This window comes from Vidua macroura, chromosome 3 (assembly GCF_024509145.1).
Source record: "Vidua macroura isolate BioBank_ID:100142 chromosome 3, ASM2450914v1, whole genome shotgun sequence".
NCBI classification, from domain to species: domain Eukaryota; kingdom Metazoa; phylum Chordata; class Aves; order Passeriformes; family Viduidae; genus Vidua; species Vidua macroura.
This window is the reverse complement of record NC_071573.1, coordinates 57,484,734-57,509,773: the sequence shown is the minus strand read 5'-3', so window position 1 is coordinate 57,509,773 and position 25,040 is coordinate 57,484,734. Positions and strand designations below refer to the sequence as shown.

Below are 25,040 nucleotides of genomic sequence, written 5' to 3'. Positions count from 1 at the left end.
GGTATTTTAACAGAAAATAATTACAGAAAAATTGTTATTTCTCTTTGAAAACAGAAAGTATGTTTGTTTACATATCTGATCTTATCATCTAATTGGATTAGCTTTAAAGAAAAGTTCAAGAATTCATGTCTAGGGATGTAAATTTGTTTCTAAACCATTTTTAAACATGTTAATGAGATTGCAAATAATGCTAGGTTATGTATGGCCAGTATGATTTGTTAATGGGAAGAGTGGTGTTTTGGCAAATAGCCAAAGTGCTTTTGAAGGTCGGCTGCTGACAATATTTGAAAGTGTTCAAATGCTGCTCTCTGGTTCTATAAAATAATACATTAAAAGGAAAGATTAATATCCAAAATGGTATCTCAGGGTCAGTTTAATGCTCTGACCTTGTAATTTAATTTTTGCAGTTTTATAAAGCTGCTGTTTAATTAATTTGATTTGATTGAGAAAACAGATTAGGTTACTACAATAAGAGAAAATGTAGGTTACGGCCTACCTTTAATTTTGGGTGGCCTACCTGTCTTTTACGTGGTGGGCCTATCTTTTGGTCCCTTTATTGTTGGACAGCTTTATTGAAGCTGACAGGCTCAAGCTCTTCAACTTTGCTACCTGCAGGAATAAGGCACATGCTTCTAAAATATTTTCAGCTTGGCACTGGCTGCAAACCCTGAGTGGGAATGAAGCTTCAGGGACAAGCAGATAGTTTACATGCATGAGGACGCAGTATCTTTGTGCTGCCTCCATCTAGGGCATCTCAAACTGAGCTCCCAGGAGACTGAGTAACAGCTTCATAAATCAAGGGTTGCAGGTTCAGCCTGTCCAGAAGCCGATTAGGAATTCAGTGTACGTTTTAGGGTTCTTCACTGCGCAAGGAGCAAGAAAGCACAAAAATGTGGGGGAGGGCTAAAGGATGATAGAGTAGCTAAGATGACAAGATGATGGGCAATTATGAAGAGGAATTGAAAAAAAAAATTAATAATTTATAATCTGTAGTAAGGAGGGACAACTAATAATGTAGAAATATTTCAGAAATGGTAATGGGTAGTTTGCAATGGCAATTCTGTTGCCCTGATAACATGAATTGTAGTTAAGTGGATAAATTCACCAAAGGCATTAAAGAATTGATTTAGCCATGAGCAGTTGCAAGGATATGTCGTGTAAACCAGCAGAATTGTGGTTTGGTTTGATTTTGGTTTTGACTACATTTTTAATTGGGAATTCCATGTAGAAAGATGGGATTTGTTGGTGTGTGACCTTAGTACCTTCTCTCTCCTCAGTTTGTAATTCTTTCTGTAAGATAAATTACACATGACATCATATCATTTAACAGACACAATTATTTTCCAGAGCAATTTTAACCAGTTGAGGTTTTTTTTTCTGTATCCAAAATCTATAGGGAAAACAGCAAATACATATTAATAAGTTTGTTGCAGATCATCAATCTTACATTTTGAGTAGAGGTTCAAATACCAGTTTTGTATATAGTATTTTAAAAATGCAGGTGATTGCAACCAAACTAATGCCTACCTGCAAAGGGTATTGGAGAGTTTCCACGATTTCCAAAGTTGCTTCTGCTGCATTTCTCCATCTATGTGGCTATTGCATGAAGTCTGTGCAGCACAGTGGGCTTTTCCTGCCTGCTTCTTTTACCCTCCTCTGCTCTTCTGTGGCTTATGCTGCACGGTCTCACTACTAGGAATTATTTTCTCTCTCCTAAAATACTACTAACAGTACCTGGTGTTTTCTGTCTCCTTGGAATGTCTTTTTGTTTATTGATACCTTAAATTTTGTATGTGTTTAATACACACAAATTGCACTCTTTGTAGAATAATTTCCGCTCTCACAGAACTCTCCAGCAAAGCTCTTGGGGTGGTTTTGTAGCATAATTTAGAGCCTTTGCATCAGATGTTTCACTAGGCCATTTTTACATCAAGACAAACTGCTCATGCAGGGGAATAATACCTTCTTCCTGGGGATACATAACAGGAGATGCCCTTTCCCATGAATTTCTAAAAGATGTAGCTGTGCTGTCAATAGTGTTGTTGGTGTCCTCTCCCAGGCCAGTTACGCAAGGAAGGCATTCTGTCTCCTAGCAAAGATTTAATTGGGATGAAATAAAACCAGAAGCTGTTTGTCCTTCCGGGAAAAGGATGCACTACATGGGTACACAGAAAAGACAGTGCCTAAGTCATGGGCAAAAACTTTATCATAATATGCAAGTGCTCCGCGGATTATAGAAGGGCAGAGTGGAGAACGCTTCTCCAAGTATGTGCCTCGGTGCAGAGTCGGGGGGGGTTCTGCCCGCGGCTGCCCGGGGCGAATAGCTGCGTGCACTGCGGGGTGGGCTTACACGGCGGTGATGGATGACTCCGTGCCTGGCGTGCCTCGGGTGATTGCGCAAGTGACAGGAACATTGATCATCGTGATTCAGCGGCCCTTTGTTGTGTGGCATTCGCCGCAGCCTCGGCCTCCACCACTCTTCTGCTGTCCGTGCACAGATGCTTTTGTTCTGTGACGAGAACGAGGAGCAGCGCGGGCGGCTGGCAGAGTGATTTCCTGGGCTCCCCCCTCTGCCAGCCATGCCCCTCTGAAGGCAAGCGAGGGCACCCACAGCCCAGCAGGTGGTGGGAGGTGCTGCTCACATGGATTTTGGCTCGGAGTTGTGATAGGTTCTCATGGTAGCTTGTCTGGCTGCAGAAATTCTGTGTTCCTCATCACTACCTGTAACATCATCCGTTGCCCGATTGTGTTTCTGCTGCCCAGAAAATAGGTCTTCTTCCAGGGCATATGCTGAAATGGTGGTTTGTCTAAAGAAGAGGGTTCTTTGCATCTCTTCTTTCCTTTTTCACAAAACAGTACAGTATTGGTGCTAAAGCATGTTTTGCTTCGTGACCATTTGATGAAATGCTTAGAACTTTTCCAGGGAAGAAATTTGCAGGCTCTCTGCCTGCCCCTTGAAGTTAGTGTTTTCCAGATGTTTGTAACATGAATTCTCAAAGCATGTTCAAAGTCCATTTTCAGTAGCTTTTTTAAGGGGAGTGTAGAAGGACCCAAAACTTGAGAGCTCAACAGAAAGCAGTTTCACTCTGATGAAAGGTATATTTGTGGCAGGAGCTTCAGCCAACTGATCTTTTAAAAGTAGAAGTAAATGAAAGTCTGGTAGTGAGATATGCATTGAGTAACATGGTTTAAGTGTGATGAAATTTATTTTAAGCCCTTAGGGAAATACTGTGGGTACCATAAGTTAATGTATTCCTTGCAGAATTGTAAAAGAATGGCCTTAAATGAAGAGCCATCAGTGCTGCTGTTAATTATTCTTTCCATGCAACTCCAGATAAAGAGGTGGTGAGGTTTTAATTTTGTAATTACCAGAAGACTAATAATTCTTTTGCCAAAGACCATGGTGATCTTTAAAGTATGTAAAGTAATTGCCTTATTTCTGTGCCATTAATTGTGCTCCAAACGTGGTCATCTGTCTTATGAGCAAATGTTACTCTGTTACCTCAAAGAAAACGTGCTGTGAATGGTGAAAGGAGGCAACCTAAAATTCACAGTTCTTTTGTTTGAATTTTTCTGGTTAATGTTGTAACAAAAGGAGGCTACAAAAGCGGGGACTGTGTATATTTGGTTAGTATATTCAGCTATGCATTGCAGTTCATGTCAGGGCCCAACACTTAGCCTAAGAGTTACAGATCTTTACATGAGTATAAGACACAGAAATTACGAGAGAGTGACTGTAAAACCCAACAGGCTTAGCAGAGCCATTCAAAGAAACATATAGCCCATGAATCCACATTCAGCTCACTTAGTTTCTATTAGAATTAATAATTTGTGACTTGTAAGACATCCTCTGGTTTTAATCTCTAGTAATAAATTTAAATAATGAGCTCATTACTATAGTGAGCTGCAAGAAAATGTCAAATTTTACATTAGAAGTATTGGAATATGTTTTGACAAGGTAGCTAGGGAAGAATTAAGTTTTCCACTGCTGAAATGTATCTTCCTTCCTTCCCTTGCTTCTGCTGCTTGTTTGGACATGTTCAGATACTTGTCTGATCTTACTTCAACTAATGCAAATATAGCCCAGTGGAAAAACCGACAATTTTTTTTGCACTCTGTTTTTGTATGTTTTTGCTTTCTGTTTAGCAAATTGCAACAATTTACCTTCCAATTAAATGGATGCCGAAAAAGTCTGGGCAGCAGGGACAGAGCAGGAGAGAAAGGTAGAAGACTTAAGAATGAACAAGAATTACCCTTTCAGCAAGTCAGGGTGCTCATTTGGTTCAGCCACAGTGTAAAACCATGCCCTAAGTTGGTGGTTTGGAGGCAGAAATCACTGCAGTTGCACTTCTGTATATTTTCAAGATGGGGAAGCAAGCAGAGCTGTGGAGATGTGCAGAGCATGCTTTCTGTCACGCAGTGCTACTCCTGCCAGCTCCTGGAGTTTTCAGTTTGATTCCCACACTGAATTTAAAATCCAGCATCTGCAGCATGCATACATAAACAGGCCTTTAACACCCAGAAAAAGGAATTGTAAGCTTGTTACAGGATTTTGATTTAAAAGTTTTCTTCACCTATCTGGCTTGGAGTAAATAAATGAACTTTCTGTACTTCTTTTTTGTCTATAGTCTTGGAATGATCTGTATGAGTCATTGTGCATATTATTTTGTTTAATGTATGGGATGCTCTTGGAAAGTTAACAGCAATTGATATTGAAAGTGAGTAACTGTGAGAGGTTATGAGGTAACCTTTAGTTTCTCAATTAAAGCTACTCTGCATTTCAATGGTGAAATTAGTTTCTTATGGAAAAATAAATGTTTCTGAGGAAAAGATTGAAATAGCTTGTTATGGAGTCCCGAGGGAACCAGCACTTAAATTAAGTGTATTCCTGGGAGCCAAGTTTCCTATGCAGCCCTTGCTGCCAGCAAGCAGTGACTGTTAGCCGAGGCCTGAAACTCAGCCAAAGGAGATAATAAGTCTCCTTTGAAAGAAGGCAGAATGAATTGCCATATCTGCTGGTTCAGTAAAAAGCATGGATTGGGTGTCAACAATCAGAAACCTCCAGTGCCCTGAAGTCAGCAGGGCAAATACCATCCTGGCATCTTTCTTTAGCAAAAGATGGAAAGTACAGATTACATGCAATTATCTTATGGTCTGTTAAACTTAGGGGCAAATATTTTTCCCATTACCTTTTCTTCTAGACTTCACAACAACAACATAAAATTTTGAAAACCAGTGCAACGTATTTTCTTCATGGCATGGAAGATGTTCAGGCTTAACATATTCATGTGTAGTTTTCTGCTGGACTTTGTGTTCAGCAGTGGTAGCAGTGAGTTCCTGTGTTCCATGACATCTGAGAATGTGTGGAAAGAAAAATGAACAGGAAAACTCCCTCTTTTAGGGGGGTGGGGAGGGGGAGAAAAAAGTATTTGTTACATTCCAAAATCAGTCATAATAATGGAAGTTCACATCAAATAATTGCCAGAGTCAGAATGGACAAACATCTGGTTATTCATCCCTAGCTATACTAACAAAAATATGATATCCTGTTAGAGAAATCACTGATCATCCTGGTTTATTTTGGCGATAGCGCACCTTGGTATTTTTCATTTTAAAAAGAGCATATCAGTACTTTATAGGTAGCATATCTCCAGTTCCAGGTTCACAGTTCATGTGCTTCTGTGACTTTGATCTCTTCCTTTCCCGAGTTTACCAGCAGACAGCTGCACTAGAACAGATATGTTTACATGTGGGGAGTAAATGGCAACTTGCAGATCAGAGTTTCCATTTCCTTTTACATTGTTCAGGAATCCAGGCTCACAATTCATCCTCAAGCTTTGCCTCATGTGTGTGCATCTGACTTGGCCCTTTATAGTACAGCTACTTTATCTTGACATTGATTTGTTGATACAAAGGGCTGACTAAGGAAAAGATACTTTCATTAGAAATTACCCTCAGTACACATCAAGTTCAATTGTGGGTGAAATAGCTTTTTGAAAAATATTCTAAACATTACTTTCTGTACAGCTTTTTAAGCACTATGTCAATGTACGAGTAATGTGGAACCACTTTATGCAGCTTTAGCAAGACAGATGTATTTTTAGATGGAGAAAAATTAGATTTTGTATTAAGAATGATGGTGAAATCTGATTAGCTGCTTAACACAGGACACTGTCTATTTAAGCTATTGTCACATGTAGGTGATTCCCAGATGTCCTTGATAAGGCAGTAATTACATGAAGGAGGTTATGATAATTATAAACAAGAAACAAAACCATGAGAGTTATTTGTTCATTTGCCTGAACCCTGAAGTAGAATTAAAGACTCCAGTGAAGAGAGTTTGTTCTGACTTTGCACCACCTAACTGACTTTTCTTTCTGTTGCCTAATTTCACCCCTATGGGCTTCTCCTTCCCCATTTTCCCCCTACCTAATTTTGATATTTTGGTTCTTGCTCTGAAAGAAAACTATGGTTTATTGATGATTTTTGTAGCAGGAGTGGGTGAAGTAGATGTCACTTAAATGATCTCTAGAAAGACCTGTAGCAAGTGTGTGTTGTGTTTTGCCTACTGGCTTTTTGACCCAAGATCCCGCAGTTACCCAGATGTGTTAGAATGAGCTGCTTTTGGTCCCACTCATGTGGATATTTTATGAGAACAAGTTATTTGACCTTATTTGACCATTTTGATGCAGTTTGTTACTGATATATATGTAAATTAATTGCTAGGTTTGACCTATAGCCCACTCTTAACAGTAATGCAATGGTAGTGCACTGCTGATACATGGAATTTTAATTTTTAATCCTCATTCCAATGTTCTTTATGATGCTTAGGCTCTAAAACTGAAGTACAAAATCAAACAACAGGTTTGCACTTTCGGTTTTGTACTTTATATGACCACACAGTGAGAGTCCAGAGAGTTGTAGTGGCTGAAAATTGCGCACAGAAGGTAACCTTTTAGCACTTGTCCAACTCATCATTGAGTCTTGTCAGCGCAAGGAGGGGATTCAGAACGCAAAACAAGGCCTGGGACTGTAATAACACTGATATGTTTGCCATGGAGCTGTGTTCTCAGCCTGGAAGTGCAAATACCTGTGTGTTTTCTGTGAGCTTGCTGAAGGCAAATCATTTACCTCTTTACTTTCATTAAAATTGCATTGGAACTGTGTTTGTGGCCTGGAAATCAAAGCAAGCAATTAACACCATGCTGGTACCTATTACAAACCCCCTACCTGCTTTCAGGGCAGCAGCCCAGGTAGCCATGATTCATGGAGCTGGGAAATGGTCACTTGGGATAAACAGGATAAACAGGCATCTAGGGGAGGGGAGCTGAAGTTGGGCTAAGATGTATAGGCAGGTAGTTCTTGTGTCATAAACTTTTCTTCAGCTGAAGTACAGCAGACCACAACTACTGAAGTAGATGTTTGTTGCCTAAATTTTATGTGAGTTCACCTGTAATTCTCTTCTATTGACAAACTATGTATGAGAAATTATTATCAAAATAAATGGACATGTGTAGTACTTTAATTTTCTGTTGTTACATGTAAAGTGATTAGCTCACCACGTACTACTTTCAATTTCTGTTGTTACATTTAAAGTGATTAGCTGGTTTATCTCATGATCATTAAATGTAGAGTAGTTTGAAACTTCCCATTCTTAGTCTGTGTTTTTCATTGATGCTTTCATTTGAAAGCAGGAAACAATCTGAAAGTAATTGTATTAAGTGTTTCAGCACAAAGATTTTAAAATAGAATAGCTTGGCATGTTATTCTATCTTCTTAATATTCCTTGGAGGAAATAAAATGGAGTTGCAACTTTCATCCAGGCAGCTTTTCTACTACATCCTGTTTCCTTCCGCACACTGGAGAAAGCACTGACGTTTGTCTCCCTTTCCTCCACGTCCAATGAAAAAATCCTGTCTCCATGTTGTAGCACTCACTCCAGTGAACTCTGACACACTATTTGGGTTTAGGCAAATGTGAATTTTTCCCTCCATATCAAAGGGAAGATTGCAAAGAATAGAGGAATATTCACAGCCCTGGCTGCCTGGACTGCCCAAAGGGTGGCTTGCTGTGCAAGCAGTTGCTGTGGAAGGCTGACATCTCTGCTTTTCTCCCACTGAAAGGCAGACTTGCAGTCCCCCCCTTTCTCAGAGGGAAACTGACCCCTGAAAAGGCTTGGCATGAAATGGATTAACTCCCTGGAAACTTTGTTTGGAAATGTTAGGAGACTGCTATGTATATGTGCTGGCGATCTCTGTAAGAGACAAATTATTTTCCCACCCTCTCAAGCACTTGGTAGTTTATCTGTTGTTTATATTAAAGATTGATCGTGGTTATATATTCCTAATTCAGGGTTCCCATTAATCACCCTATGCCACATAAGAGACTGGAGAAGAAGAATGAAGGTTATTGGAAAGCAGAAATCTGATCCCTGGGTCTGCTTTTAATGTGACTTATCCTGGCATTAGCTTTGCTCCTATGAATTACTGCATTTGTGTAAACATACATATTTTTTTCCCATGTTTGGTGTGTCTGTTTTTCTCAGGGCTATTTAGAAAAAGATGATATAGTTATTACAATGATTGAGGAGAACGTTAATCATGACACTTGCCATGTTACTATTTCACGAGGTCCCTGCTCCCCCCAGCAGGCCCACCCCCTTGTTTGCTACTACTTGCTTCCTCTCCCAGCCCCAGCAGCCATTTCCTCCCTCAGAGCAGATCCAGGCAATTGTTTCAGCCTGTGCGAAATGAAGAAGAGGTGGAAAAGGACCAGTGGGATTAGGACAAATGCTCAAAGGCTGGGACTTCCTGAAGTGCAGTGGCTGCCAACAGTGAGATGCTTTCTACCCCAGCAACAGAGCACATCTGTATGTCCTCCTCCTTGACCCTGCTGAAGGTTGTCAATCCTGAAATGTTCAATCAGCCCTTTGTGGTCCCTTCCCCTCCTAAGTATGAGAGACAAAACTGCTGGCAAGAGGGAAAGAGAAGGGAATTTACGAGTTTTTACAAGTTGATTTGGGCTATGAGAACATGTTACCAGCCCTGCTTGGAGTCAGGTCCAGAAGCCTCTGGAGCAAGCTGTTTTCTCGCCCTGACTTGTCTGCCTGAAAGTCCCTTCGCATCTTTGAGAGCTGTGTATTGAGCCCAGCTCTTTAATGTATTCTGGTGGGAAATCGTTGCATCAGTAAATTTTCAACCAACAGGAGATTTAATCCTTTTTTAATTATTATTTTCTGTGTGCTTGTCTTTGCCTAATAGAAAGAAATTACTTGGACTTTAAAATAAGCAATCAAAAGAATTTCTATTTGACAACTCAGAACAAATTCACTCTGAAGAGGCTGGTATCATTTCATACAGATTATCTTCTCTTTATTTGTAGTTTCACTAAACATACTTTGACAGGTGTATCCTAATTCTGCACAGATTTTTCTCTTGTGTCACGTTACATTCACATCTGACTTCTTTGGTGCAAAATCCTGTTATTAAATTAGTTATTTAACAGCATATTCAACACTGAAATGTGACTGTAACTGCTGGTTTGTGTTTATAACTAAACATCCTCTCCACAAAAGCAAGAGATTACCAGAAGTTCTGCAAACCTAGGAGAATTTAGGTGCATTAATTGTGATGAAAGCACATCGTTAGTGAAATCAAAGGAGGAGGAATAATATAGGGAAGTCTTATATCTGAAAATTTGCAATAATTTTACACATAATTGCACAGAAACAGTGGTTTTAGAGGACTAATATATTTAAAAGACTTTGGTTGACTTTGAAAAAACTAATTTAAATTGCTTGGTTTCCCCCCCACCATGTAACTACCTTTGATGGGATATTGTACATATAAGAATAAGAGAATTTATTTCTGAGCTGGGAATAGGTTTTTAATCAGACTCAGTAATGTAAATAGACCTCTATTTAAAAGTTCATTCAAAACTGAGTACTGGTGTGTATTTAAGTGCACTGTATGCTGAAGTAGAGATATCCTCCAGTGTTTAACCAAAAGCATGTTTAATGTGTGGTTGTGTTTTGTTTTTTTAATGTTTAACAGTAACTGAAGCTGGCTTTGGTGCTGACATTGGGATGGAGAAATTCTTCAACATCAAATGCAGAGCATCTGGCTTGGTTCCCAGTGTGGTTGTACTTGTTGCTACAGTGAGGGCTTTGAAGATGCATGGAGGTGGGCCAAATGTAAGTTTTTGCACCTTTCTTGGAAAAATCAAATTGTTGCTAATATTTGAAATAAGTAAAATACCTTGATTTAAGAAATATTTGGGGTAGTCTATGGGGCAGTATTTAGATAACCCTTCTGAGATACCTCATTGTATAGATGTTATCACTAAAGTTAATGCTATCTCTAAAATTAAGCCACAAATGACTCTGAAGAAGTACTATATCTTGCAGAGGGAGGGAAGGTTCTTGCAATAAAAAAAAAAAAAAAAAAAAAAAAAAAAGCTGTAAGAGATAGATATTCTTTTCCCTGCCTTTTGAAATAGCATTTGCAAGTGCACTGAAGTCGTCACAGGCTGGGAAATTTGACAGCCAAGGAGGAATGGGACAAGTTCAAGTTGCAGTATGTGAGTGGAAGTAGAGAACATTGTTAGTGAAGGTTTTGACATTTCTTTCACTCCAGTAATGGTTACCCCTTATGTCCTTTTATTTTGCTCAGATTAATTCCCTCGGGGATATTGAAGTGACTGATGAAATTTTGCAAGTGTTTTCCTGGTGTACCAGGAGTCACCAGTGTCTCATTTTTTGCTGTCTAAGCCACAAAGAGATTTTACAGATTACTGACTGTAGAAATGCTCCCCAAATGTGCAATCAGATCAGACTGTGCTAGCCAAGCACACAGGCACTTAACTCCTAGGAACACTTTCATCTGCCCAGTAGCATGCTGGAGAGTGATGCTGCCAGAGAAACAGTCGCACTGGGGGAAAATACCAGAGCTGTTTCCACAGCCACAAAATTTTAGAAGGCATGGTTTCCCTTACAGCTAATCTTCTCTAAGAGTTAAAGCTGAGCTACCCTTTTTCAGTCTTTCAGGTTAATATAATGATATAATTTTCTATCATTTTAGTACACTTCTGATGCATGTTTTCTTTATTTTGAATTCTATTTCTCCATCCCTATCAAGGCAAGTATATTTTCACATGTGTTATCATTCAATCTAGCAAAAACAGGACTTAAATATATCTTAATAACTGTGTCTATTTCTGTCTCACTTGTGTCCTTAGAAGTTTAAAGGTTTAATTTATTTACAATATAATGCATTCATCACTGAGGCATGTAGAGTACCAGATACTTTTACTGGGAGGTTAACTATAAAAAGGACTAATGCTAGAGATAAAATTGAGTAAGTCTGGTGCCTGGGATTGACGTTATGTGCTCCTTGGAGACTCAGTACATCACTCAGTGATCACCCCCATGATGCACTTTGCATGTATACCTTTGTGCTTTCCAACAGATTACTTGCATGTAGTTCCTTGCCATGGGCAGTAATTAAAGAACATCAAAGATGATGTTCTTCTATGTTGTTGTTATATCTTCAGCTGTTGGAAATTGCTGCCTATTGTCTTTGCATTGCTGGTGTGCTGTAACAACATGTAGAATGAGATCCAGCTGCCTCTCCTAGTAGTCTTCTGCAGCTAATTGCTGAGGCACTACCTGTGTCTTGCTACCCAAATACAATAGGAGGTGTTGCTATTGTTTGTGTGCTGGTGCATCTTGGAGTAAAACACAAGCTGCAGTCAGGCTGTGATGCTGGGTGCAATGGTATGGGTTAACTGGCAGTACAGAAAGCAAGCAAAATTGCACTTCAGACCCTTTAGGGTTATGACAAGTATCAATCTGTGATGACTTTGCTTGTTTATTATTACCTGATCCCAGGTAACTGCTGGTGCACCCTTGAAGAAAGAATACACAGAAGAGGTAAGAGGAACTGTTAAAAAACTTTAAAGAGGGTTTTGTTTAAAGGAACAAAATAATATGGTGTACAGAGAATCAGAACTTCTTGCTCTGGCTAGACAGTGTGCAGCCTCAGGTTTGACAGTAGCATGCTCTAAAGCTGACATTCAGTGAACATCTCTAACAGGCACTGCCAACAACTAAAACCACCTCATCCTCCCTCAGCCCCTTTGTGTTACCCCTCTTAGGTGTATGATGTGTGTGACTGCATAGTGGATTGTAATAATGAACTGAAATAGCTGAAAAATAACCTTTTTTCAATAGTTTTTCCAGGGCCACTAAGTTTTCAGACTGATCAATGTACAGGCATTTATAAAAGCACAAGAGCAGTGTGGTGTAGGGGTCAAGGACGCTCCCTGAAATTAATGATAGCATAACCTGTTCATTAAAAAACAAGTTTAATATGTTTATGCTTCACATTTGGGGTGGGATGTCACTCTTCAAAAAAGAGTGAATTCTGCTGGTTTGTTTTCTTTGTTACTTCACTCCAGACAAGTTCTGGTCTTCTGCTTCTATGAAGCTAAGGATATCTATTTTGTTACAACTAAGACAGGGCCTACAAAGTGTGAGGTAAAAGAGTAAATAAGGAAATCCAGTAATGTGCTTGGGGTAGTCTATGTATGTGTATATATGAACTCTGCATCTAACACATCTGTATGTCAAACCCCACCCCACTACTGCAGTCTGTTTGTAAACTTTGCAAACAGCAGACTAACATCCCTTTCACAATCATGACAGGCAACCAGTCATCAGCTGCACCATCTTCCTGTGTCTCAATGGGTTCATGTACTAATTATGTCTGGTGCTTATTAATTGGAATGAGAATTAATAAGTGCCAGAATACTTCCGTCTGGAAGAATTTCACTTGCCTGCAACTGTCATGATCAGCACTGTTTATGTTCACTTAAATTTATGGAAAATTCTTTGGCTGGAGAAGACTTTATGTATCTTACCATTTCCAATAATTTTTATTTAATTGCACAGAACCTCCAGCTGGTAGCTGATGGCTGCTGTAATCTACAGAAACAGATTCAAATTACTCAGCTCTTTGGAGTTCCTGTTGTGGTTGCTCTAAATGTCTTCAAGTAAGTCCGTTCTTTCATTACTCTTGTTCAAATTCCTCACTTTTCTTGGTTTTAAATTATTCAGTTTGGCATGAACAAAGAGGCTATTAAATCATTTCCTTTTTTCATCAGAAATATAAAGATATTTAAGTTCTTAGCTTGTTCTTAAGATTCTAAAACCAACAAAAAATGTATATACTATTACGATGATGATAATTCCATGTTAATTAGCTATAACAATTACAGAATTTTCTTGAAACATGTAAATCCATATGCTGCATTTAAATGCATTATGTATATGGCACAATTTCTATATATACTTGCTTTACCACTGCTGATTGTAAAATAAGGCTAAGTTTGTAAGGTTGTAACAGAGAACTAATTAAACAAAATAATGAGACAGGACTGTTTGGTTGGCAGAACTGACTCTCCAGCTGAGGTTGATCTGGTGTGTAAGATTGCAAAGGAGTCTGGAGCATTTGATGCCGTACCCTGCAATCATTGGTCAGCTGGTGGTAAAGGAGCAGTAAAATTAGCTCAAGCTGTGGAAAAGGCAGCCAATCAAAAAAACAGTTTCAAATATCTCTACAGCTTGGAGGTAAGATTTCTTTTCTTTTTTTTTTTTTTTTTTAATGAATGCATTCTGCATAAGAGTTGGATTTAAAACAAGAAGAATATGGAGAACATTGTAACAAAGTTATCTAAAATGCTTGGAAAGGAACTTGCCTTGGTTTAAAATCTTTAAAATCTCTGGGGAGAACAAGCAATCTGTGGCTTGTCTAATCAGAGAGCAGGATACTCACTAGTAATGATCAGTTGAATAAAAAGAGATGTAGTTGCTGTCTCACAGTCACAGGTATTGCACCAGGTTGTGGTTTCCTGAAGCATTCACTGTCTGTATGAGAAGGATGTGACAGGTAGCACGTCCATGCTCATCCCACACATCTGCCCAGCCCAGCCAGGTCAATACAGAGAGGAAGCACTGCCCTTACCTGCACCCACCTACACAGCCAGCTCTCAGCTGAACACAAAGAGCGCAGGTGACCCAGTGCTTTTCCTTCTCTCCTGATGATCAGGTTGGAGTCTGCCAGTACAATATGGTACACACAATACATGGATCACTGCTACTGCTGCTGGCCCCAGGTACTCCGTCTATTCAGGAGCAGCCCCCAGGACCTTTGTCCTGCTCCAGCTGATGGCACCAGAGTCCACAAGCCCCTGAGGTTTGCAGCTCACTACAGCTGATGGGCACAGTCCTTTCCTCACACTCTCTGTCCTCATATGTACAAAACAGACAGCACACCCGCACAAAAGGCAGTCAGAGACCAGATTTAGTAAGAATAGAGAGGTCCTCAAGCACATAGCTCAGTTAGGCAGACAACTGGCCAGACACCTTTACATACAACTGACCCCTTCTTCCCCTATTCTGTCATTTTCTTCCCACACTTGTTCCTTTTCAATCCACCTTGATTACTCCCTTTTCCCATCTTTGCTCCTTCCACTAAACAATCTTTACACATTCCCACTATCCTCTTTGAAAAGAGGATCATAAAGTTCACATCATAAAGTTCACATGGTCCCAAAATCTACTTTTTCGTATGTCCCACAGAGCCCTGTGCTGCTGTATGGCAATCACTTCCTTTCATTTGCAAAGTTTTTTGATCAAAGAGTTTCCTATTGACCCATCTTGGTGCATTTCACACCAAGGACAATGGTCTCATCTTCCTCTTGGATTGTCATAGGAAACAGGCTCAGGGTGCTCTAATTTTCACTGATTAGGTTTGTCCAGTGATTACATCACAGAGGGTTCCTCCACCTATCTTTGTTCCTTTGATCCTTGCTGGGGCTTTGGGGCTAATTTGCTTAGCCCTCAGATAACCTAACAAAGGATAGTGTGGTCCAAGTTTCAGTCCTGTGTCTGCCAGAGTTAGTGACTCCTTTTCCATGCCTTGGAGACTGTTATTGCAGTTGTCTGCAAGGTAACATCACAGCATTGTGAGCTGTCAAGAGGAGCTTGGACCCCTGGGAGCAATGGAGGTGCTGGGGTACCACTGTGCTGGCAGAACATTTGGAGGGACATATTGCCAAGAAGGTTATACAAGTGATTTCTTCCTGGCTATCCAAATGTGGGTGGGTTTAAATCTGACCAGCCAAACAGACTTCTCTGGCTCTAGGGAAGCCCTTGTCAAGTTTCAGATCCTGTGCCCGTGCTACTTAAGTTTCTTTAGAAAATGTTCAAATGCTATTTTTTTACAGCAGAACCTCAGCTTCATTCTTTTAAATGGCTGGAAGTTCCTGTTTTGATTCTTTTCTCCAGAAAAAAGTTCAGCCTGAGGTAGATATGCTCTACGGTCATCTTTCATTCTCTCTTCTCCTCGATATCTCCCCTGTATCTTTTGCACCCATTTTATTTTTTCTTTCCACCCCCCCTGCAGTTTTACAAAATGTCAGTTATCCAGCCAACCCATATCAGTATTAACCCCTGCCCTGACAGAATAGATGGAAATATGTTGGGAATATTAGTGCTGCAGCACGTATTCAAGGCATTTTGCCCATGCAACAATTTTACAGCTGAAAAATGGACAATGTATAAGCCTTTCTAAGTTTGTCTCTACTGAGATGCTCTGAAAACTGAGGCTATCATCTTATGAGGCTTGTGTAATAAAATGGGGGGAAAAATTCTTTGAGAAATACATATAATAGTTTTCCCCACTGGACACTTGTGTTACAGGGATAGCACATTAGCCTTTGACAAGGCTCATACTAAAGCTCTGGTGTTACTATACACTGTGTAGCTTACAAGCTGATGGTACTAGTGAGTAAAAAGGATTGGTAGGGGGAGACTCTGCCTATAAAGAAAATCAGAATGATTTCCACTTTGATGTCTTTCCCAGACACATAGTTTCGTACTGTGTTGCATAAGCAGCAGGATCTCGAGCACAAAGGGAATGAATCACATCTTTACATCAACTTAGTACCCTGTAACTTCACACAAGTATTGTAAGCCTCAAAAATACGTTGAAGGGATTTTATAAAAACATATAAAGATTTTTAAATACTGTAAAAAAGTACATTCAGGCCAACAAAAACAGTGAAGTGTAAAGTTCAGGCTTCTGTTTCATCGTTACTGTGCAAAGGATGGAGATTGAAGCAGCTGAAAGAAGGAGAATGAAACAGCAATGCTGCCACTTTTACAGTATGTAGGTCAATTGGTTAGTAGGCTCACAGAGAAATGAAGGAAAGCCATCTCTCCCAAATAAGCCTGCCCTGATTTTGGTTGTTGTAGCAATTTTGAGGTGTGGTTTCTGCTGTTCAAAGGGGTAAAATTAAGAAATTTACAGGAGATAAGAAGCAGTAAAATGGGATTCAGATAGATTATTTCCCCCCTCATTGTTCCTAAAGGGGGTGTAAGTGAAAGGACATAGTTCCATCCCTTATCTGATTGTCAGACTTGTCCAGTTACTTGAATAATATTAAGTCCTGGTTTCCTCAAGTTTCACAGGATTTATTGTGGTTGGTTTTTTTTTTTTCTGTTTTCTTTCCCTTTTGGAATGTCAAAGAGGGAAAATACTCTGCTTAAAACCACTACCACTTCATTCATATACCTGTCTGTCTTCATGAGATTGCTCTACTGTTCCCTTTACTCCATGTCTCCATTTAATCCTGCGATGTCTATGCACCTTGTTTTCCTGTTGGAAAGCTTCATCAGAATTTGCTTACAAAACTGGTTATAATTAGAAAAATTTCTAACAGCACAGACCACTGTAGCTGTAACAGGTTCAATCAATATTTTGATCTTTTGTTAGACAGCAACACCCAGGGTATTTAAAAAAAAAAGCTTCAAACCCTTATATGTAAAACTGATTTATGTCCTTTCTTTCTAGTTAGAACAAACATTGCAGTAAACTATATTAATAGTGTGCAGACACGTACTTAGAGGATAGCCCATGTCAAGTGGGCTCTCTTTGTTTCATTTTTTTTTTCTAAATGCATGCATCTCTGTAGTGCTTTATGTAATTTCCAGATATGTCTTTGAAAACAAAAGCTTCCTTGAAGGATGTTTACAAATCTGTATAGTGTGAGAAGAACACTAGAAGAAAGTATTTTCTAGATCTGTCAAATGCTGGTTAAAAGTTGAGAATCAGCTGGATTTTTCTGAAGTATCTTCATATATTTATGCCATCTTATCCAGTAACCTTAGCATGTGCCGAATGAGCCGTTTTAGACATTGGACACAACACAGTTGTATCAGTTCAGGATTCAGGCTCTGCTCCTGTTCAGTATCATGGCAAGCCAGTCTAATTAGAAGACTGTGCTAATTTGATTCCTTGAAGCATCTAATTTGGTGTCTTTAAACTTCCTAGGTTGTCATTCCATTATGCACTCTTCCTACAGTCCCACCTTTTTTTAGTCTTGATTATAGCAAGGGTTTGTTTGACATTTGGTATGAGATGCACAAATATTTTTGGGGGCTTCGAATGAGAACAGAATATCTCATATATGGTTTTGGGAGTATGGCAGTCACTTCATGGATCAAATACAAGACATGACCTATGACAAGTAAATACTGCACCATTGCCACAGTAAAAGTGTAAGAAAAGGACAGAAACAGATAGAGTACCCTGAAATGCTTACAGTATTAGGAATTGCACGGGTCGGGGAGGGGGGGTGCTTCAGTAGCAAGGATGAGTTTTCATATCATAGACTTCAGAGTTTATAACATAGCTTAAAATATTATTGGCAGTAATTGAAGTAAGTACTATGGTGTTGTGTGGTTTTAGTGTGGATTTTTGCCCCCTCTGCGCAATAACCTCTATTAAGTTACTGTTGAGTTGGTTTCTTGCAGAGTTTCTCTTCAGTGTTTGAAGAATGGGTTTGTTTAAAAGGCCTCCTGAACTCTTTGTGAAATCATCTGTGGCAGTTTATTTTAATATATATTCTTGCTACATATGGAAAATATCAAAATATCAATCCTCTTATCACTGTTGACTTCCCTTCTGGGTTCAGTTTTCTTGAAGTATGGGTCTTTAAGTTGCAGCAGAAAGCTATTACTCAAAATAAAGTTGACTGAACCATTAAAAGTAAGTTTAGATAAGTAGGGGGAGGAAAGGAGAGGATGGAAACGCATCCCATTCCCAAATTTCTCTGGCTTCAGCGCCTGTTCTTGATCAGGAGAAGGGGGGAAGCTATATTCCTCGCTAATGCACGTCTGTTGAGTGACCTGCCTTCACTATCCTGGTCTCCTCTCTTCTGCTGTGGTGAACTCTCCTTTGACTTAGAGCAGCCCTCCTCAACCTAGGACAGGAAGCATAGGTCTGAAGAAGGCAGGCATTAGATTTTTAAGAGAGACATTGTCCCTTCCTACAAGCAGCTGGAGTGGAGTGGGCGCCAGGGAGATAGAAGAAAGGAGAAGGACTGGCATTTGGCATGAGGCAGGATCAGCATATCTGGCTGGTCAGTGAGTTAGCACTATCCCCTTAAAAGAACGACATGGTAACCTGACAAATATTATTGAAGAGCCTCAAATCACCAGATTTATGCTGGTGATATACTGGTATATCTTTTATATACTAATATATACTGATATATATTTTTGATATACTGGAAAACTAAATTGAAGACTCTAAAGGTCACAAATGGGAGGTAGGAGAAGGGATTGTTCCAGCCTTCCAAATTTGTCAGATGACAACTTTTTTTGACAGCGCTATGCCTTTAGATAATATAATGACAAATGAAAATATTTCCAGGTTATCCAGTCAAAGTTGATTGCACAGATATTTAGGCAGAGTGTAGTGCATTGCCTGGCCAGCCTGCAGAACAAAGGAGATCTTTCTCAGCTTGGGACCACCCACTGGGAGCAAGGTTGAGTAGCAGCACTTCTCAGAGAGGCATTCAAGCAATTAGCAGCCTGAGCCCTGGTATTTTCTTCCCCTGCTGGGAGCATAATAATAGTTTGGGCAAATCTGGAGCATCTGAGTCCAGAGTTTTGTCTGCCTCTGCCTCTGTTTTGCTGTGGCAGTATGGTGTGGGCTGTCACTTATCTCATTCCCTCCAGTCTTTGCTTCAGCTGTCACGGACAATGGGTCACTCAGAGGGGTCTAAGGGTAGTATCAAAACAGAGAAAACTCTGCCAGCAGTGGTTCTCTGTGCATTATTTTCTTTTCCATCCATGGTCTCCAAAAGCAAGAATGAGCTGTGATAATGGAGGAGGAAGAGTCCCATTGGTGGAGGAGAAGGCTCCTTGGCACATGTACTGCAAGAGGAGGAGCAGCTCAAAGATGAAGGCATAGTCAAGGAGGGCTCATGGGGCCTGTGTTTGAGGATGCCAACCTCCAGAAGAATATCCCAAGGCAGTGTGTTTCTTATAGTTTGTAAACAGGAGTATTTTCTGTTTCCTCTACTAATACCATGGAGTTGCTAAGCCATGAAACCCATCCATTGTGTATCTGCTGTCACACCAGCCCAGCATACCTCTGCTCATTTGTCTAGGAAGCAAATAGCTTCTGTCTTGTTCTCCATACAGCATGAGTTCAGTCATGTGTGGACCTAATGGAAAGTCCTTAGGTATTGCTGGGGTGGGAATAAATAAAATGGTCCTTACTGAAACTTTTCCTAGTAATTGATGGTGATGATTTCTTATCCTGAAATGCAGGCTGTGCTGCCCTGCACCGTATGCTGGGCTTTAAACTATTTCCCCCCTCCCCTCTACTGCCAGTAAGACATCTAGCAATGAAGCCACATTAAAGAGGAATTCCATAGGTCTGTACCTCCCACTCCTCCCACTCCCATCAAAGAGATTTCTGTGGAGTCTGGACACTTGTTTCACTGAATTGGGTGTTCTAGGGTTGGAATCTGTCTTTCTGCCACTCCATGTCTTTATTTGTGGATGTAGGCTCTTGACGGCGCTGTACTTTTATGTTTGTTTTCATTATTTCCCAATTCTTTGCACAGAACAATTTTCTTATGTACAGCTGGGATTTCAAAGTTGGGGAAATGGAAAATAAATCTCTAAGGCCACAGACTTAGGTGTTGATTCACAAACTGTTTAGCTTGACTGAAAATGCTTTTCCACTAATTAAAAAAACCAGCTCTTGTCCTGTGCCAGCAAAGGAAGACTTGGAAATCCTTTTGTCAGCCACAGATCTTCTGGAACCAGAATATACAGATGCTTCAATAAATGCGTTTTTATTTTATCCAAGGGAAAAGCTAGAAGTAGGAATTCAAATGTGCAGAGTCAGCTATTGTTTTAGCACTGCACTCTGTCACCCCACACAGCACCTTCAGCCATACTCCCATCATGTTTTCATTTGGCAGCCTTCCCAAGAAGAGGAATGAGTGATGTCTGCATACTGTTCCACTTAGCCAACCAGTGATTCTTCTTTATTGCTTTCAGTGAATGTGTAAGTTTAAAAAAAAAAGTGCCACTGCCTTGCATTTCAAATTATATTAAGAATTTCTGCTAAAACACAGTTTAGTAACAGTAAGCCCAGAGGTTCTCACCTTATAATTAAACTGGTGATGTCATAATTAAAAATAGGTATTGAGACTAAAGTGAATGTTTAAGGTACTGGAAGTATTAAATGTGTAAGTTACAAGTAAATAATGCTTTTGTATATTCTCTGGTTAAATGTGTGTTTTTTCTCAGAATCATAGTTTTGTTGGAGAATAAAGTAGTTTTAAGTATTTATGTTGTATAACTGTGAAGAGATCCTGTCAGACAGTGCTGCACTGATGGGCATTCACTTATGGTACTCAATTTAAACTAGACCAGGGCTTCTCTTGGAAGTGGGACTTAGCTGCAACCTAGTGGAATGTAGTATGACTAGGGACTCACTGCTGTTGTCTCTGGCTTTGCAGAGATGTATTGGTGAGGAAGTCAGGAGGATGTTTAAAAGCAGGAGAAATTAAGGAGGAAGGGAACACAGGTTGTTTTCAGCAGTCTCAGTGATTGGCTGTGGGGAGTTAAAAAGATTAACTCCTTTCTCCAGTAGGTGAAGAGCTTAAAAAGTCAGGTGCCCAAATTAGGATGCAAAAGATGGAAATCTTGAGCACAGTCTCAGACCCGATGCCTGGTAATATGCATGCTTTGTTTCTCTTAATACTGACTTTTGGCATCGAGACTGATTTCAGGAATTCCAGCCAAGGTGTGTGTCCCTGCCCCAACTCGCTTTCTCTGCTGGTACCTTTCAGTGCTCAGATTTGAACAGTTTGAGCAATTCCTCCTGCTTCACACAGGCTTTGCCTTTATGATAAGGTGGATGTGTGAACTGATAGGGATTGCAATAGGGTTTTTTCCCTGGGATATGTTTTAGCCTGGATGACTGTCTTTGGTATGTGCAGCTGCACAAACAGCGGTGCTACCTCAGTTGCACTGGCACATGGGTGTGAGCAGCAGAGGAAACAAGGATGAAAGGAAGGTCTATTGTAGCTGGTTGGCTGTCCATGGAAATCCTTATCAAGCCCTACATGAAAAACTGATAATCTGAAGTCAGCTGTTAGAAGTGAAGGAAGAGATGAAGAGTGAAGGAAATGTGAGAAAAGGTTAGCAGAAATTAAGCCCTATTAAATTACGTTTTAGTGAAAGCTGTCAGTTGCTGTCAATAGTAAGGGAAGAAAGAAGATTTTGTAATAAACAGCACCAGTTGGCATCAATATCATGTCTTGCAAGTGAGGTGGACTGGAAGTGGCAGTATGGCTGGATGATAACACTGGTATGATTCAGTTTAGATAATCAATACAATCCTGGGAATGACAGGCTCTCACGTTAATCAGTGCTGATTTCGTGGTTTAGTCATTCTCTATCAAGTAATGAAATGTACAGCTACATAGATACTGTTTTTGTCAAAGCAATTTGTGCTTTAGCACTTGTTATGCTTTAGCCTAGGAGATAATCCTGTTTATGGTGTGGGTGCTTGGCAGCCTCAGCAAGCGTGTGTTTGTGCTTGCCTTAAAAGCAGCATATGGCTTTGGTAGCTCTAAATGTGTGAGACTTCAGAAGTGAACATTCTCTCTGGCAGGAGTGGCAAGATTGGTTGTTTCTGAGAGAATCCTAATGAATATTTGTTGCAGATATTTGTTTTGTGAGGCCCTGAAGCATCTTCTCATATTCAATGTAAATTTACATAAGTATTTTATGATACCATTTTCTCAGGAAACTGAAATTGAATTTGGAACAAATTCTCTGAAGCTGCCATAATTGCTTCAGCAGTAGTACTAATACATAGTTGTATATCCATAAAAGTCAGGTTCTATCCAAATCCATAATGTCTATTGTCTATCTGTCACCTAATCTTCACCTAAATGTACTTAGTTGTGCAACAGTCACAACTTTACATAAGGGAACTGAGAAGAGGGATAGCTTTTATTGTTGATCATAAATCTTTCATGCTTTTGACACCCTGGACATTTTACAACTTTCTTTCTCACCCTAGTTCTCCAGGTGGCAGAGGTGCTGTGGAATCAAGTTGCTGTTGATAGGGATGCATCAACACTCCCCATTCATATGAGACTTTTAATCCTCCTTTCCTTAAGAGTCTTTTGGTGATGGCCTGCAAATGGTTGCATCAGCATAGCTAAGGGTGCAGCACTGGGGTTTGCTAGTGGGAATGAACAACTGGTTCAGGAAATTCCTAACGCTGTTGTAAAAAATTCTCAGACAAAATAAAAGTGAGAGATGGTGTCCTACTTCTGGCCTGGACAGGGTTAATTTTTGCAGCAGTTGGAAGGGAGGTTATTGACTAATATTGAGCAGTTGGCCAGGAGGTTATTCTGCACAATGTCACATCATGGGAGCAGGGGAAAAGGAGTTGGTTCCTGGGAGAAGGCATTCCTGGAGAGTCTTGGTGGGGACACTGAATTGGAGAGTACCATTCCCAAACCACAGCAGATGTGAAATTACTCTTTTTTAAGTATCTGAAATATGTGGTTTCTGCTGGCAGACATTTGACCAAAGTATATAAGGCACAAACAGGTAGTACACATGATTTTGTTTTCTAGGTAAGTCTGGTATCAGCTGGAGCAAAAGTCCAGCTTAAAATCCCCTAAAGATTTAGTTATTTGTGCAATAGGAGTTTAATTTTTAGCCCCCTTCTCCATATGAATTAGCATTGTTGCTACATATGGTGGATGTCTTTGCCCATCAGTGAGACTATTTTGATAGTGAAGTGCTGAATAATCAACAGGTTTTTTGAAAAACTAAAGCTAAACAAGTGTCTTGTAAATCCAGGCTTCTGCTATGTAAAATGCCTCTTGAATAAGTAGAGCTTTTCTGTTAAAATACCATTATGGCACTATCAAGTAAAATTAATTTTTATTTCTCATGTAAAGCAGTAGCTGTTTTTTCATTTGGAAAACATTTCTTTAAATGAAAGTGAAGTTTCCCAGCAGTATTACTTGATAACTGAAACACAGGAAACTTTTTAGCTTGAAATGCCCTGTTACACTGTGATTCTAAATAGAAAATGCCTTAAAAATCACACTAAATACTAGGAAACAGGTGGATCCTTAGCATGGTGTAGGGTACTCCTTTCCCTACTCCTGAAACTTCAGGAAGGAAGCATATCTGAGAGCATGCATGGGCTATGTTAATGTCCATAGCACATCTGTGCCTTCCTGCTGGTTTCTGTCTGAATTTGGCTCAGCCAAGACTCATCTTGCCTCTGCTGAGATTAAATAGGCTCCAACTCTCCTCTGACACCATGCACACATTCCCTCACTTGTTTGTGTGCGCATGCCTAGCAAGAGCATGACAGGCTCAGGAAACCACTTTTTTTTTTTGCCTTTCACACTCCCACAACTCCTTCCTCAATGGTGATTCGTCTGAGGTTACATTTGCAAAATTTGAGGTGTGGGTACCGACCCAATAAGTATCTGAAATTCTGGTTAAAGAAAAAACAAACCAGGAAAAAAACCACAAGCCATAAATCCGTAGGGATATGGTTTGACTGTCCAGCTCAGACTCTGTCATGCAACACACTGCACATATCCCAGGAGAAGCAAAGTGCCACCACTGTCATTAAAGCATTCTCCTCTGATATTAGCCAGAATCCTGCTGGGATTCTTTTGGAAAATACTGCTGTGGTCATTGGAAGGGGGCTGAAGGCGCAGTAGTTATACTGCTGTCAAATTAGTTTGAAATGTTTTGACACAAATGCAAGTTGAATCTAAATGTCCATCTCCATCTCAATTAATTTACTGAGGTTGAAGCAGAAAGCTGTTCGTTTCCATGTTGGCCCACTGACAACAGGGAATGGAATTCTTTTTGCCTTTCCATTTGCCATTGCTGTTAGTCCTTTACTGCAAGCAAACAGCACCCAAAAGGCAAATTAAGAGACATGTTTTGCATTTCTCCCACTGTGTTGAAAACTGCCATGGATATGAATGTATTTAATAATCACCCTGAGACAAATTTTTTCTCGTGATGGGTCTCCATGACACTAAGTATTCCATTCAGCTTACTGCAGCCAGGAATTATACCCAGGATATTTGCAGTGTGTTATCTCCAGTCCTGATTAGATTTTTTTGCACTGCTTGGATTCCTGTAAAAAGCCTGATGTTGGGAATGTGACATTATTCCACCCAATTAAGGTGCAGTAATTGTATAGTGAGCATGTTCAGAAAGTGTCTTGTGAAGCTTCTTTAAACCTGTCTTTGAAATTTCAGATCTGAGGGGGAATTTTATCTGAGCCTTAGTAGTTTTTAACTGCCTTACACTTAAAGTACTTGGAAGTCTGGAGAGATTCTTTTCTTGTGATACCTCTGTTACTGGAGTTCTTTATTAATATAAGCTTTAATTTTTCTAAAATTCAATCATAAATACAAAAACAATTGACCTGACACAAACCCTTCAACTGATGTATCTTTGCAGAAAAAGAACTACTTCCAGACAGGCATTGCAAAAATTTGGTTAACTGTGGAACTTCCTATAAATGCATCAGATAGAGTTTGTTATTCACAAATTAATTAATTTCTTGCCTTTGTTAGAATAAAATGATACTTTTATTTTGTGTTCT

At 39.8% G+C, this 25,040-nt stretch overlaps 1 protein-coding gene across 2 annotated transcripts in view; it reads left to right on the top strand.

Annotated features, from left to right (window-relative positions):
• MTHFD1L (methylenetetrahydrofolate dehydrogenase (NADP+ dependent) 1 like) overlaps positions 1–25,040 on the top strand; it is a 141,915-nt gene that overhangs the window by 68,719 nt on the left and 48,156 nt on the right. For both annotated transcript variants that reach the window (XM_053974196.1, XM_053974197.1), the window contains 4 exons: positions 10,053–10,192; positions 11,888–11,929; positions 12,950–13,050; positions 13,450–13,627. In XM_053974196.1, coding sequence (XP_053830171.1) covers positions 10,053–10,192; positions 11,888–11,929; positions 12,950–13,050; positions 13,450–13,627 — 461 coding nt within the window. The remainder of the gene's footprint in view (positions 1–10,052; positions 10,193–11,887; positions 11,930–12,949; positions 13,051–13,449; positions 13,628–25,040) is intronic.